The sequence below is a fragment of the Cebidichthys violaceus genome, unplaced genomic scaffold (genome assembly GCF_023349555.1).
Source record: "Cebidichthys violaceus isolate CVI_PGR_0920_01 unplaced genomic scaffold, fCebVio1.0.p SCAF_49, whole genome shotgun sequence".
NCBI lineage: Eukaryota > Metazoa > Chordata > Actinopteri > Perciformes > Stichaeidae > Cebidichthys > Cebidichthys violaceus.
Genome location: NW_027176694.1, coordinates 342,693 through 355,907, shown reverse-complemented (window position 1 = coordinate 355,907; position 13,215 = coordinate 342,693). Strand labels below are relative to the sequence as shown.

Sequence of the window (13,215 nt, the reverse complement as noted above, 5' to 3'; positions counted from 1 at the left end):
CGTGTCTTTATGTGTGTGTGTGTGTGTGTGTGTGGGGGGGGACTCGAGGCTCCTCCAGACCTCCTGGTTATGACCTGTGTCGAGGGCAGGTGGTTGGCCATCTCTCCCCCAACCACGGACATCCCGTCTTGGGTCACATGTCAGCGTGTCTCAGAGGGAGGATTCATTTTAAGTGAATTATTCCAATAAATAGGATTATGAATGGCATTAATAATTGGATACAAAACACTGTTGCCAGATTTTGTCTACACCAGGATGATAAATTTATATTATTATTGTGCATAATTATTAATAAAGAATGGTATGTATCTGTTGGGTCAAAGAATTGGTGGCCAATTCCGTTTAAAAACACTTTTGTCAAACCACAATACACAAAAGATAAGTTTTCCCCTTTAAAGTGACGGCAGATCTATTAATGCTACACTATAAGAACCCGAGGAGCACTGGTGTAATCGACCCAATGCCATTAAAAGAAGTTAACCCACCGCCCTCCGAACGTCCTAAACGTTTGACTTATGGCTTCTCAAACCTCTCCGTGTGTGTTGTGGCCGTTGTGCCTGTCGGACCAACCTGTCCTGTGGTTATGTGGCTGGCTCGGCCCAACAGGTTGCATTGGCTCCGGCCCTGGCTGCCCATCTGCCCCTGGCATCTGTCCTCACATCTGCTTCACTGCGGACGGCCAGGGGACGGGCCCAAGGAGAGCCTCCCCTCTAACCGCTCCGGCATGAATGTCCGGGATGGATATCCACCGACAAAATGTGCTCAGCAAAAGGTCACGATAAGTTGCCTGCCAGCATGGTAGAGCTGTGCTGTGACTACCGGTTGTTGTTGTTGTTGTTGTTGTTGTTATTATTATTATCTTTGTCCTGTGTGGAGCACTTTTGGCCCATAATGGTCCTCTGTATTCAACCCAATGGAGGAAAGATTGTGTCAATTGGTTATTCATTTTAGTGCATTGTCTGTCTTTTAAGACTTCCTGCCTGCATAAGATATGATTGAAAGTCTGTGGAATAATTTTGAATTATAGAAATACAGAAGAAAAAAAATGCATGTGGACAAGATCTAATATTTAAATCAAATAATTGTTTAAATACTGGCAATACATTTGACTTTCATCTATGTTTTTATTTTCTTTTTTTCCCAGAGCGCCGCGCTTCAAGGGCTACCAACAACAAGACAGCCAGGAGCTTCTGCACTACCTACTGGACTCCATACGAGTAGAGGAAACTAAAGTGAGCTGACATACACACACGTACTCCTGTAATGACCAAGTCCTGAATATAATTGCTGTTAATCTATTTCCTTTGAAAGTTTGCTTAAGTACTCTTCAGTACAGAAAGGTCCTTTAAATCTGTACAGAGTGCTCCTCGTACCTCTAGTGTTTGAGGTTTCTTTCAAAATTAATTTTCAACATTTGGAAGGAGAAATTGTGCTAGTGAGGGCAGACACTGCATGCACATGCTTTTTTTTTTTTTTAGCCACGCTATTGCTAACAAACCCATCATTACCCCCCATTCAATTTTAGCATGCGGCTAACATTCAAAACTAAGATGGTGAACATGGTAAACATTAAACCTGCTGAACATCACCATGTTACCACTGTAACGGTGAAAATGTTAGCATGCTGGCGTTAGCATTTAGCATTGAGCTGCTAGCATGGCTGTACAACCTTAATTAGTTTTCTTCTATTTGATGTGGCAATTTGTATTTAGTTGTTTTTTTTAATTTTATTATCTTCAAATCTTTGCCTGGGTTGCTGCGTTGTGTTTCCTGGACTATATTGAACAATTGATATAAGCAACAATGATGGTAGTTCACTTATATCATTCATGCTAATGCCTGAAATGAGTTGAGAGTAGCACCAATAACAGAATCGTCTGGAATTTGTTTGTTTCGAAAAGCCATCCTAGACTTGTGTAGTCATAATGTAAGACCATGTAAGATCCAGCGGTGTGTGTGTGTGTGTGTGTGTGTGTGTGTGTGTGTGTGTGTGTGTGGGTGTGGGTGGGTATGCTCTCACAACCCAATATTTGTTTTTTGCTTTGCCAGTCATTTTTGTTTTGTTTCAACCTTATGGTTGTACAGACTCCCTTCACAGAGCAATTAGGAGGCCCCACAGCAGCCCTTTTCAGGGCTGAGCTGGCCCCTGTGGCCCCACCAGTGGCTATGTGAACCAAGGAGGAGAAGTTAGCGGGTGTGTTTAGTGGTCAGCCCCAGACCCAGGAGGGGCCACAGGCTGGGCTCCCCTGCTCCCATTCAAACTTGTGAACACTGACAGTTGTGCCACTTAGGGGACTTGCAAGTGGCACGACCGGCATCATTGTGTGATCTTGGGAAACCCACAGCTGCTGAATGAGCTCCGGGGCTGTCCCATTGTGCTGGAGGGTCACCCACAGCCCCCCTCCTACACACACACACACACACACACACACACACACACACACACACACACACACACACATACTCATCAGCCCATCTCCCAATCCAATCAAGGAGGTAAAGAGGGAGGGGGCTACAGCCTCCTCTATTCATTCACTCAGAAACTCATTTACACAGCCAGCCACATTCAGAGATACAGTGGCATTTTTAGCTGACATTGTTGAAGGATTTTTAAAATGAACACAAACATTAAACTTCTTACAAACTTTTCTAATAAAGATTATTCCTATCATAAGGTGTTTGTTAATATAGCTTCTTCAAACACTGGACAAACATGACACAACAAAAGAAAAATGTTCTAAGCTGACAGCGATGAATCTATTCCAAGTGAACCTGAATACACCTATTCATTGTGAAGAGGCACATTTGAGTAACACTTAAATTCCGCTCAAATAGCTCACACACACACACACACACACACACACACACTGTCCTGTGTGAGCTGTGTGTCACAGAGCGAGACTGGTATTTTTAGCAGTGGGTGTCACCGACCTTTTAGAGGCCCTAAGTGTTTGTGTTGATTGGCCATTAGTATCAGAGATCTAAATATGCTAATTTGGCCCCAGTCAATTATCACCAATTAGCTGAGACGGTAGTTATTACTCTCTCAGGGCATGGACTGTCCTTCTTCGCCCTGTCTTCGTTTTTTGTTTCCACCCCTGCACCCTTGTACCAGCAACCCTCTCCAACCCCCGCCCCCCCTCCCCCGAAACCCCCTCCCTCGGCCCATCCTGTGTGGGACAGTGCACGCTGTTACTTTGGGGAAGGGGGGGAGAGGGAGGGTATGGGGCTACTGGTAATTAATTACTAGGAGAGGCTCAGCCTGGTTTGACTGCTGACTGAGTGGGGTGCACTCTGGCTAGGCTGGGATTAACAGGACTTTTTTTTGACCTAAATAGCCAGTCCAGTGCGTGGGTCCCGGGACAATGGGAGGGGGGGGGGGCTGACTGGTCTCGACCGCAGACATAGACCGCGGCCAATTATCTATTGATTGGTGCTTTACTGTGGCTGTGCCTCTTCACAGCTCTGTCACAGACACACTCACTGACCACGTCACCTCCAATAAGAGGGCCCCGTGAAGAGCCCATAGACACACACAAACATGCACTGTTAATTAAGAGATTCACATGGTAACGTTTTTCGACAAGCACAATAATTATTTTTACACTAATGACGCTTATAAGAGGTGTACCTGTCAAACTGAGCTGTGGGCTGGGTTTTGATGTTTCACTAATGGATGTAATGGAGGGAATTCGTGGAAAAAATTCACCCATCCCGGGGTTAATTTGTATTTTAATTAATGTATTTATTCGGCATCATTTTAAGCCTGCGTCATCATATTTTTATTTTTTTTTTGTATTTGTTGTGTCTAGAGGGTGAAAGCAGGAATTCTGAAGGCTTTCAACAATCCCACAGAAAAGACAGCAGATGAGGAGACCAAACGCCAAGTCAAAGGTTTGTGATCTCGCTGTCCTGGGTAGCTGGCCCAGATCAATAGTCCCATCTTGTGGCAGTTAAAGGAACTACAGCTCAGTTCGTTATCAGGCAAAGGACCGGTTTGATGGAGGACAGAGCACAGTATAGTGTTTGTTAGATAAACCTTCACTGTCTACCGAAACATTTCTACTGTCAATACTAGTGACCACCGTGGTTTAGTGGAGTGAATGGACAGATTATTCGTAGCGTTATTCGATTAAAAACAATGTCTTCTCTTCCCCACCAGCATACGGAAAGGAAGGTGTGAAGATGAACTTCGTCGACCGCATTTTTGTGGGCGAGCTGACCAACACAATAATGTGTGAAGAGTGCGAGCATGTAAGTGTGCACGGGGGTGAACAGGCACAGCTCGGTGCGATGACCTCAACGCAACACATAAGAGCACGGGGTCAACAAGATCACCCTATCTTCGGCTTTAGGCAGTAATCGCTTTTTAAAATAGAAAATGTGTAACCTTGCCCACTTTCCTTTACGTTTCATTCTATTTTGCTTGCGGGAAGCACGGTAGATTGCCATACAATTTCCAGCAACGCTGGCGTTCTCCATTTACTATGAATTGACAGATGTTTGTCACTGACCCGAGGTGTAGCTAACCAGCATCAAGTCGCCCATTTCTCTTCCAGCTGTTACATCCAGGGGACATTTTTGACTATGATTCCCACACCCAAAGGATGTGCTGAGAAAGAAGTCTGAGAAAAACAAAAAGCCCTTCAAGGACCCGCTCAAACACCAACTGTTTGCGGCAGGCGTTTACAATAACACGAGAGATGTTAACAAAGCAAACGCCACTATTAAAATTCATGAACATCCTTGAAGGTAGAGAGCACCAGGTGTGCAGCTGGAGAGTGAAAAGCTGAAAAATAGCCGCTCAGAGCTTCACACAGACCTGTAGAAAATCTGCAGCAGAGGTTGACTGTATGATTCTGACTATTTAGAAAGATGATGAATATATATATATATATATATATATATATATATATATGCATGCTGACACTGACTTCCATGTGATTTGTCTTCCAGATCTCCACAGTGAAAGAGGCTTTCATAGACATCTCTTTACCCATCATAGAGGAGAGGGTGAGCTGCTACGACTGTTCATAAGGAAATCTGTGCAAATATTATCAGAGGATGATAATTATCACTCTCCTACAGACACTATACCTAAGTTAGTGAGAAGGAAACAAGAAAAATGCCACAGTTACTTGACAGGCGGCAAGATTGTTTTTTGCGTTTGGCAGGTTTAAGTGTTGCTGACGGTTCCAGAAGTGAAGATGCTCTCTATGTCGCACTCAGATATCAAAACCCTCCAACCCCGGAAGGCTGGGGAAGGGCAGCCGGGAGCAGGACACCCACATGACTCACAACAACGAGCAGGTCCTTGCCGCCGCGCACTCCGTCAACAGGAACACGAGGAAGCTGAGCGGACAGGTAGGGATATACGTGTGTAATGTAGGGCCGTACCGAATAGTTGGAAGCCTCATTCGTAACGCTGACATCTTCTGAATCAAGTTAGATTCCGGTGGTGGCTGCGTAGGATTCTTTCTGACTCAACTTGTCCAATGACTCCAGAGCATTTGTGAGTCCCAAAGTCAAAATTGATTGAAAAAAAAAAAAAAGAAACATTTTTCAAAATTCACAACATGCTTTTAGCTCATATTCCTATTTATCTTCTATTCATTAAAGAAAGTTGATTTAACGTGAAAAGAATATTCAAGTTGAGGATTTTGTTCAAGGATATTTTAATAGATATTCAAAGCTTTGTTCTAAACCCTCAATAGAAGCTTAACATTTTTTTTTAAAAAAAGACGTTCGGCACAGCCCTGATGTTAAGTGTGTGATGGAGAAGAAGTTGCTTGTGAGCGCTGCTTATTTGTAAAGCGATTCTCTTTACTGTTGATTTTCATGCTTTTGTTCATTTGTTTGTTTGCTGTATGAGAGTTGTTGAATGACATGCTGGTCATTCACATTTCAACATGTCATTCATTTCTTGTTCGGTTGTTATTTCTCCTCTTCCTGTGTGAGACTTTGAAAGAAGACAAAGCCTGACCCTTCAGATTCCTCTAAGGGAAATTCTCTTACTCTCTTGTGACGTTAACACCAGTAGAAATACAATACATGTCAAACATGCTGTAATGGCCAATAAGCTAATAGCTGATGTTGTCCAGATGTGTAATCATCACTACATTATTTATCAAATTTGATACCTAACCTCTAAGGTATTTCACATCCACGTCACACCCTATTTATACGTGTCTTAATAAAGTGTGTGCCCCTTACTGATAGAGCCACAAAGCGACCACAGTATTTAACATCTGGCACACCAGCCGAAGCAGCACATAATATATTTTACATAATTTACAAGGAGGATAATCATTACTGCAACATATCGTTGTGTTATATTGTGCACAAGAGAGAAATGTTCTCATTTCAGTGGCATCTTTTGCATTCCTTTACTGGTAATGTAGATGCTTTATTTCATATTTGAGCAGTGCAAATTGTTATGTGGGCAGATGGCCATCAACTTGTATTGGAAACTAATCAAGATCCTTTTTAAACCTACATGTAAAATTGTAAAGAGGCTAACGTATCTGTCGTTGTCTCCTCAAGAAGCAGCAGAGTCGGAGGTCTTCAAGCTCTGTGGAGGAGAAGGGAGCAGGCTGCAGTGCGGAGCGGCCAGAGGAGGAGGGGGTGGCCGCCGGATCGGCCCGCGGCGTCTCCGTCTGCAAGATGGCCGCTGCCGGCAGCCTGTCGGACGGCAGCGAGAGAGACTCGGCCGCTCAGGACAGCAGCAACGACGCCGACAGCGAGGCCTCGGAGAGCGAGTGGGCCCCGCGCGCCTTCTCCTCCAGCCACAGCCACGGGCACATGTCCACCCCGTCCTCCACCTCCACCCTCACTCCGTCCCCCACGCCCGTCTCCGCCACCTCCCCGTCCTCGTCGTCCTCCGCCACGAGGCAAGGCGGTGCCGTGGAGCAGCTCGTCACCGCAGTGTCCAAAGTCAACCTCGGGTTCGCTTCGGGGGAGTGCTCTCCTTTGACGCACTGCTCTCCAGAGGAGCCGGGAGACACGCAGTCCCGGGACAACCTCCACCATCAGCACTACCAGGGGGCCTTCCAGGCGCTGTCCCACAGTTACACACCCAGCTCCAAGGAGTGCTCCATCCAGTCCTGCCTGCACCAGTTCACCTCTGTGGAGCTGCTGATGGGCAACAACAAGCTGCTGTGTGAGAGCTGCACCGAGCGCAGACAGAAACAGCTGCGCAAGAGCAGCTCGGCAGGTAAGACAAAAACATCTGGAACGACAAAGAGCTTTGAGGATGAGCAACCGGGCTGCGAACAGTTGATGTGGTGCAATTTCATTGCAAAATGATTCTTGATTATTGCCAGGTTATTGTACATAGGAAACCCTTAAAGCAATACTCACAAAACAAAACCCGTCTTTAGAATATCAAACTCATCCCCTGCAGTCTGGATTGTTATTTTGTTTTACACGGAGACAGAATTACGTTTTTAACGGTTAAACCTGACATTTTCTGTGTGTTTTGTGTTGTTGCCGTAGACAAGAAGCTGGAGAAGATTTACACCAGTGCTAGGAAGCAAATTCTGATCTCCTCGCTGCCTCCCGTCATCACATTGCATCTGAAACGTTTCCACCAGGTGAGCAGCCGCACGCTGCCTTTTCTCGCCCTTCATTTTATCGTGCATATAGTCAAATATTGAGTGTGTTTTTTATGTCTTCGCCATTTCATTTGGAGTTGTCAGTGCGTCCGTACCATATGAACGCCATATCTCTCTCGCCCTCTTGGACTCAAGGATGCTAATCATGTCAATATCAAAGAAATGTCCAGTAGTATAAACTGATGAAGTGATGACATGGATGTAAATTGCTAATTCTGTTTTTTTTTTTTTTTACATATTCCAAACATGCGGCTTGTGTTCGATCTACACGCCTAAATGTTCAAACGCTGTTGTTTTGTATTTCAAGGCAGGGATGAACTTACGAAAAGTGAACCGCCATGTTGACTTTCCCCTGATCCTGGATCTGGCTCCATTCTGCTCGGCATCCTGCAAGGTAAAAAACACTCTGTGTCAAACTTCTGATACAGAGCTTTTTGAACTCTCGTTTACCACTACTTTACTATTTCTGTGCTATTGTTTCTCAAACCTTTCCTTTTTTTTGTTCTTTTTCTCCTTTTTTGCTAACCTTCCTCCTCCTTTTTTATTTTTATTTTTTACTAGAACCTGGCAGCTGGTGAGCGTGTCCTCTACAGCCTGTATGGGATTGTTGAACATAGTGGCTCAATGCGGGGGGGCCACTACACTGCATATGTAAAAGTGCGCTCTCCCCAGAGGAAAACGGAACAGCACCACAGGAACCAGTCAGGTCAGGGTTTGAATCTCCTTTAAGACCTATTTTCTGTGTCGGTGTGTTTGTGTGCGGTCAGCATTTTGCAGCAAAGGCCGTACCCCTTGTGACCGAGAAAATGTCCTCTGCAAAGGGCAGGGTGAACAGAGCTCTCTGTGTTCTATAGATCCATGTTGTTTTCTCTCTTTCTGTTCCTCACAGGGCCGATGTAATAACGGTAGTTTGGAACAGGAAAAAGCCAACAGACGAGTAATCGGCCGATAAAGAATTCACATAAAAGAGATGACGTAAAACCAGCCAGCAAATTGCATCAATTAAAGCATTTTCATAAGAGCAAAAAAATTAAAAAAGCGATCTCACCAAAAATTGTATGAGTTGTAGGAATGACCAACATAATTTCAGTTCAGAGTTGTTTGTCTATATGGACACTTACAGAAACGTGTGCACATCAGTGACAGTCCTCCTTAATCTCTCTCAAACACACACAATCATTTCCATAATTCACAAGATGATTTTATCTAACGAAATATTCTGCTTCAATCCATATTTCAAACCCAACGAAATTTCGTTGTATCACTACAATGACAATAAAAACCTCTTTATCGCTTCATCTAATATTTGTTGCCGTTTATTCTTTCAAAATGCGTCCTAAATTTTGTACATAAAAGGGTGCAGGCACCTGTATTAACACACATTCAAAACTTTGTTTAAAAAAAAAAACCTCAATAGGTAGCTTTAAATGTAAAAAATGACATTCTGTACAGCCCTGTAGCGGCTCGGTCCGATCCAATTTGTGAGGTGTGGAGGCGGGTGATTATGACAGTGACGACCGTGTTGCGTGCATGTGTGTTGCGTGCATGTGTGTTGCGTGCATGTGTGTTGCGTGCACGGCTGGTGAGAGGAAAGCAGACGGACCTTGCCAAGTTCAATGCAATTACTGCACAAATAGCCTATGATGTATATTATTTATTTATTTTTTTTCATATATTTATTTGCGGTTTACGGCGTTGCGCTTCGCAGCAAATGCTTTGCACCCGTTGCAGGTCCACGGCCCGGGGGTTAAGGGAACCCCTGGGTTAAGGGAACCCCTGGGTTAAGGGAACCCCTGGGTTAAGGCGTTGTGCGCTGGCTTCACCATTAAGCTAAGGTGGTCCCGACTTGATTAATGGTCGGACCAGAGTACAACTTTTGGTCCCCTTGTGACATTGAGAAGCTTTAAAATGTTACATGCTACTTTGTTGGAAAGTCTTATTTTAGCTTTGTTGAGCCATCCTCTCAGAGCTCGTCTACATTTCTGTACACTGAACAAGATTGTTTACCCACACTGGGCTTTATTCAGACCGCCACCATTAAAAAGAAAATGATGACATCCCCACCACGAAACAGATACAGCACCACATACCCCATATATTTCTCTAATGAGTCTCTGTGCCCCACAATAATGACACACTGTGTGTGTGTGTGTGTGTGTGTGTGTGTTTGTGTGCGTTTCAGGTGCGAGGGAAGCCGGGAGCAGCTTCCAGGGCCAGTGGGTGTACATCAGTGATACCACCGTTCAGACGGTACCAGAGTCAAGGGTACTCAACTCTCAGGCATACCTGCTCTTCTACGAGGAACTGCTGTAATGTGACGAGCAGAAGTATTTTTCCCTAGATGTTCGTTTTGCTTTGTATTGTTAGTTTTAGTTTTTTTTGGTACATGCCTGTACCACTCCTCATCCTGTACCTGTGAGTAGGTAGTGGAGGGAAGAAAAGGGAAAGACTTCACTGTACACTCATTTGTCTTACGTGAGAGGAGGGACCGTTTTGCATACAAATTATTTGAGTTTATTTGAGTTTCCTGAGTTTTCTTTAAAAAAGAAAAAAAAAAAAAAGAAAGATGTCGGGAGAAAAGAGTGTTACTGAACCTGAGCTGTTCTAAGTTTAACGTCCGTCACGATCAGGTGCCTGAGATATTAACTGCATGAAGGAGTTTTCTACAGTAACTAGCAGGAAATCAGCAGAATTATTGCATGCTAAACTGTGCTCAGCACTGACTAGCTGATGTCAAGTGTGTGTGTGTGTGTGTGTGTGTGTGTGTGTGTGTGTGTGTGTGTGTGTGTGTGTGTGTGTGTGTGTGTGTGTGTGTGTGTGTGTGTGTGTGTGTGTGTGTGTGCACATGCACGCACGTGTGAGTGAATGAGTGAGTGAGTGAGAGACAGGAGAATGTAGATTCAAGGTGCTATGTGTATCATTTTCACTTTGCTTCTCTCTCTCTCTCTCTGCGTTCTACACAGTTTCCTTTTTCGTCTCATATTTGTTCAGATGTGTGCTCGACTGTTTTTGCCGATGGCAGATGATAGATGGTAAGAAATGCCAGGAGAAAGAATGAATTCAGACAGGTTTGTCCTTTTCAGTGAAGAGAATGGAGCGCGAGGACATTTAGCAGCATCATTCGTGACAGAGTTTATGGGACGTACCGGCGTGCATTTTGGGAAACACGACTAATAATACAGCACCATGGGCGTTAAAGGAGCAGTGCGTAGGATTTAGGGGGATCTATTGAAATCGGAATATTATATTCACAACTATCTTTTCATTAGTCTGTAATCACCGGAAAACTAAGAATCGTTGTGTTTTCGTTAACTTAGAAGTCCTTCATATCGACAAAAAGAGTGGGTCCTCTTCACGGACTCATAGAATGTACGTAAGACGTGGACGTAATCGGCGTGACGTCACCCATTGATTTGTGGACTGCCACTTTGAAGCCTTGAGTTCAGCATTTTGGCCGTCGCCATCTTGGTTTCTTGCAACCAGTGAGCGGAAGTAACCGTATTTGGACTGCGGAGGACTGACATAGATTTGCCGTATACGGCTCTGGTGGCGGTAGCGACCTGTCAATCACAAGGTAGCCACTCCCTAAATCATACCCTGCGTTATGGTCTGTTTAACTCTAAATGGACCATCATGTACTAAATGAACATCATGCTGTATTGAAGAAGACTTTAAACTAGTGATTGCGACCATAAACTCATGTTTACAACGTTTACTGAGGTAATAAATCAAGTGAGAAGTAGAGTCATTTTCTAATAGACTTCTATACAATCAGACTTCTTATTGCAATCAGAGGAGTCGCCCCCTGATGGCCAGTAGAGAGAATGCACGTTTAAGTGGGGTGACCGTGGCTAAGTGGAGAGCAGGGCTGCCTTTCAATCACAGGGTCGTCGGTTCGATCCCCGGCTAGTCTCATGTCAATGTGTCCTTGAGCGAGACATTTAACCCCAAAATGTCTCCCGTAGCTGCGTCTACGGTGTGTAGATAGATACTGAATTGTAAGTCGCTTTGGATAAAAGCGTCTGCTAAATGACTGTAATGTAACGTAATGTTAAGTCACTCCGGCTCTAAAGAGAGCTTTTCACGTTTTTACATTACCTGAAGGCCACCGTACTCCTCTGGAAGAGGAAGGGGTGAGCGGAGGGGTGTCAAGTCGATTGAAATCTGCAACCTCATCACTAAATTCTTCACACTTCTCCTTTAAATAGCGACTAGTTGTTGTCTCAGTCTTTTCCATACGTATGTATGCTAATGATGATAACCGAGCTATCGCGGCTTACGGTCGTTTTCATTGCCGTGCTGGTTAAAATGTTACACATAGCACCTTTTAAAGAGCAGCACAACAGTTATTCTCCAGCCTCCTTTGAAAAGATCTTTTTTGTTGTTGTTTTTTACATCAGAATGTAAACACGTAAGACTATCAGTTAATCACATTTGCCAAAGACAAGTTTTTTGCAGCCGTAAATCAGAGCAGAAAATTCAAACCAAACGCGCGGAGGAGTTTACTTCATACACTTTCTTTAACGTTTGTTCTTTCAAGGTCGTCAGTGTGGTTCTTGAGTGTCGCACAACAACAACAACAAAAAGCACTCGGATGTTTATCAGACCAACAAAGCACCTTGACTGCCTTCATTGTATGTCAGCTCTGCTGTTACTGTACAGGCTCACTCACAAACCCCTTGAGTTGTTGAACTGAGAGTCAGCGCTGAGACTATCCCTAATACTGTCAGTAAGGTTGAACAATAAAGTAACTTTAACAAACTGGAAGGCTTTAAAGCCTGACTAGAATAAAAAAACAAAATCATCTTTGCTATAATGTGCATGGGTTAATGTAAAAAAAAAAAAAAAATGAATGTATTGCTTATTCTTGAAATGTCTGTCAAATGAGCTGTTCATCTTTTTCTATGAAAATATTTTAGATGAAAACAAAAAAAAAAACAACATTTTTCCTGGTTGTCGGACATTTGGCCAAAACGGTAGAAAGAACAGGGCTGAACATGTGCATCAGAATCTAGCAGGTTTATTATTTCATCTTTTTCAAAACGAGGACAAATTCAGTGCCTGTGCTTCAGGTTTAAGAAACCCTGTGCATGGTGAGAGGAAAACATATGCAGATTAAAATGCAAAGAGGGATATGTGTGGCATATTTATGTACAGTGTAACTTACTGTAAGCAAAAATAATAAAAGAGTATATGTAATTGTACATAACAGAGACGATACAAAACCATGGTGCTTCAGGCGTGCAGGTTTTTTCCTCAAGACAGATTTTTGTTTCCAGAAAATCAATTAATTTCATTTATGAAATGATTTAAACATTTGGAATGAGTATAACTACAAACTGTATCAAAAATAAATCTAATTTATGAACTGAATATTCTACAAGACTCATCATTCTCTGTGTGTGTTAGCAGGAGCGAGATTTTTTTTTTTTTATTATTTGTTGCCGTTTCTGCTTTTGGAACTTGGATGTCATCCTGTTTTTCACTCCCGAGTGGGATGTTGTCCACCATCCCTCTCTGGGCTGTCGCTGTGGATCCCACGGTGCCATATTCAGCCCGTCGTCACCGGTGATCCGCCCCGACGGGTGCAAAGCAGCGCTGC

At 43.7% G+C, this 13,215-nt stretch overlaps 1 protein-coding gene across 3 annotated transcripts in view; it reads left to right on the top strand.

The window, feature by feature from the left end:
- Positions 1 to 12,986, top strand: part of usp45 (ubiquitin specific peptidase 45) — a 33,932-nt gene extending 20,946 nt beyond the window's left edge. The window contains exons 9-18 of one of the 3 annotated variants that reach the window (XM_068730014.1): positions 1,145 to 1,232; positions 3,813 to 3,894; positions 4,163 to 4,254; positions 4,957 to 5,013; positions 5,230 to 5,364; positions 6,550 to 7,213; positions 7,495 to 7,592; positions 7,921 to 8,007; positions 8,175 to 8,319; positions 9,796 to 12,986. In XM_068730014.1, the coding sequence (XP_068586115.1) occupies positions 1,145 to 1,232; positions 3,813 to 3,894; positions 4,163 to 4,254; positions 4,957 to 5,013; positions 5,230 to 5,364; positions 6,550 to 7,213; positions 7,495 to 7,592; positions 7,921 to 8,007; positions 8,175 to 8,319; positions 9,796 to 9,926 (1,579 nt within the window). In that variant the 3' untranslated portion in view covers positions 9,927 to 12,986. Of the gene's footprint in view, positions 1 to 1,144; positions 1,233 to 3,812; positions 3,895 to 4,162; positions 4,255 to 4,956; positions 5,014 to 5,229; positions 5,365 to 6,543; positions 7,214 to 7,494; positions 7,593 to 7,920; positions 8,008 to 8,174; positions 8,320 to 9,795 lie in introns of all 3 variants that reach the window. The other 2 variants (XM_068730013.1, XM_068730012.1) reach the window with 2 other exon arrangements.
- Positions 12,987 to 13,215: the final 229 nt, after the last annotated feature.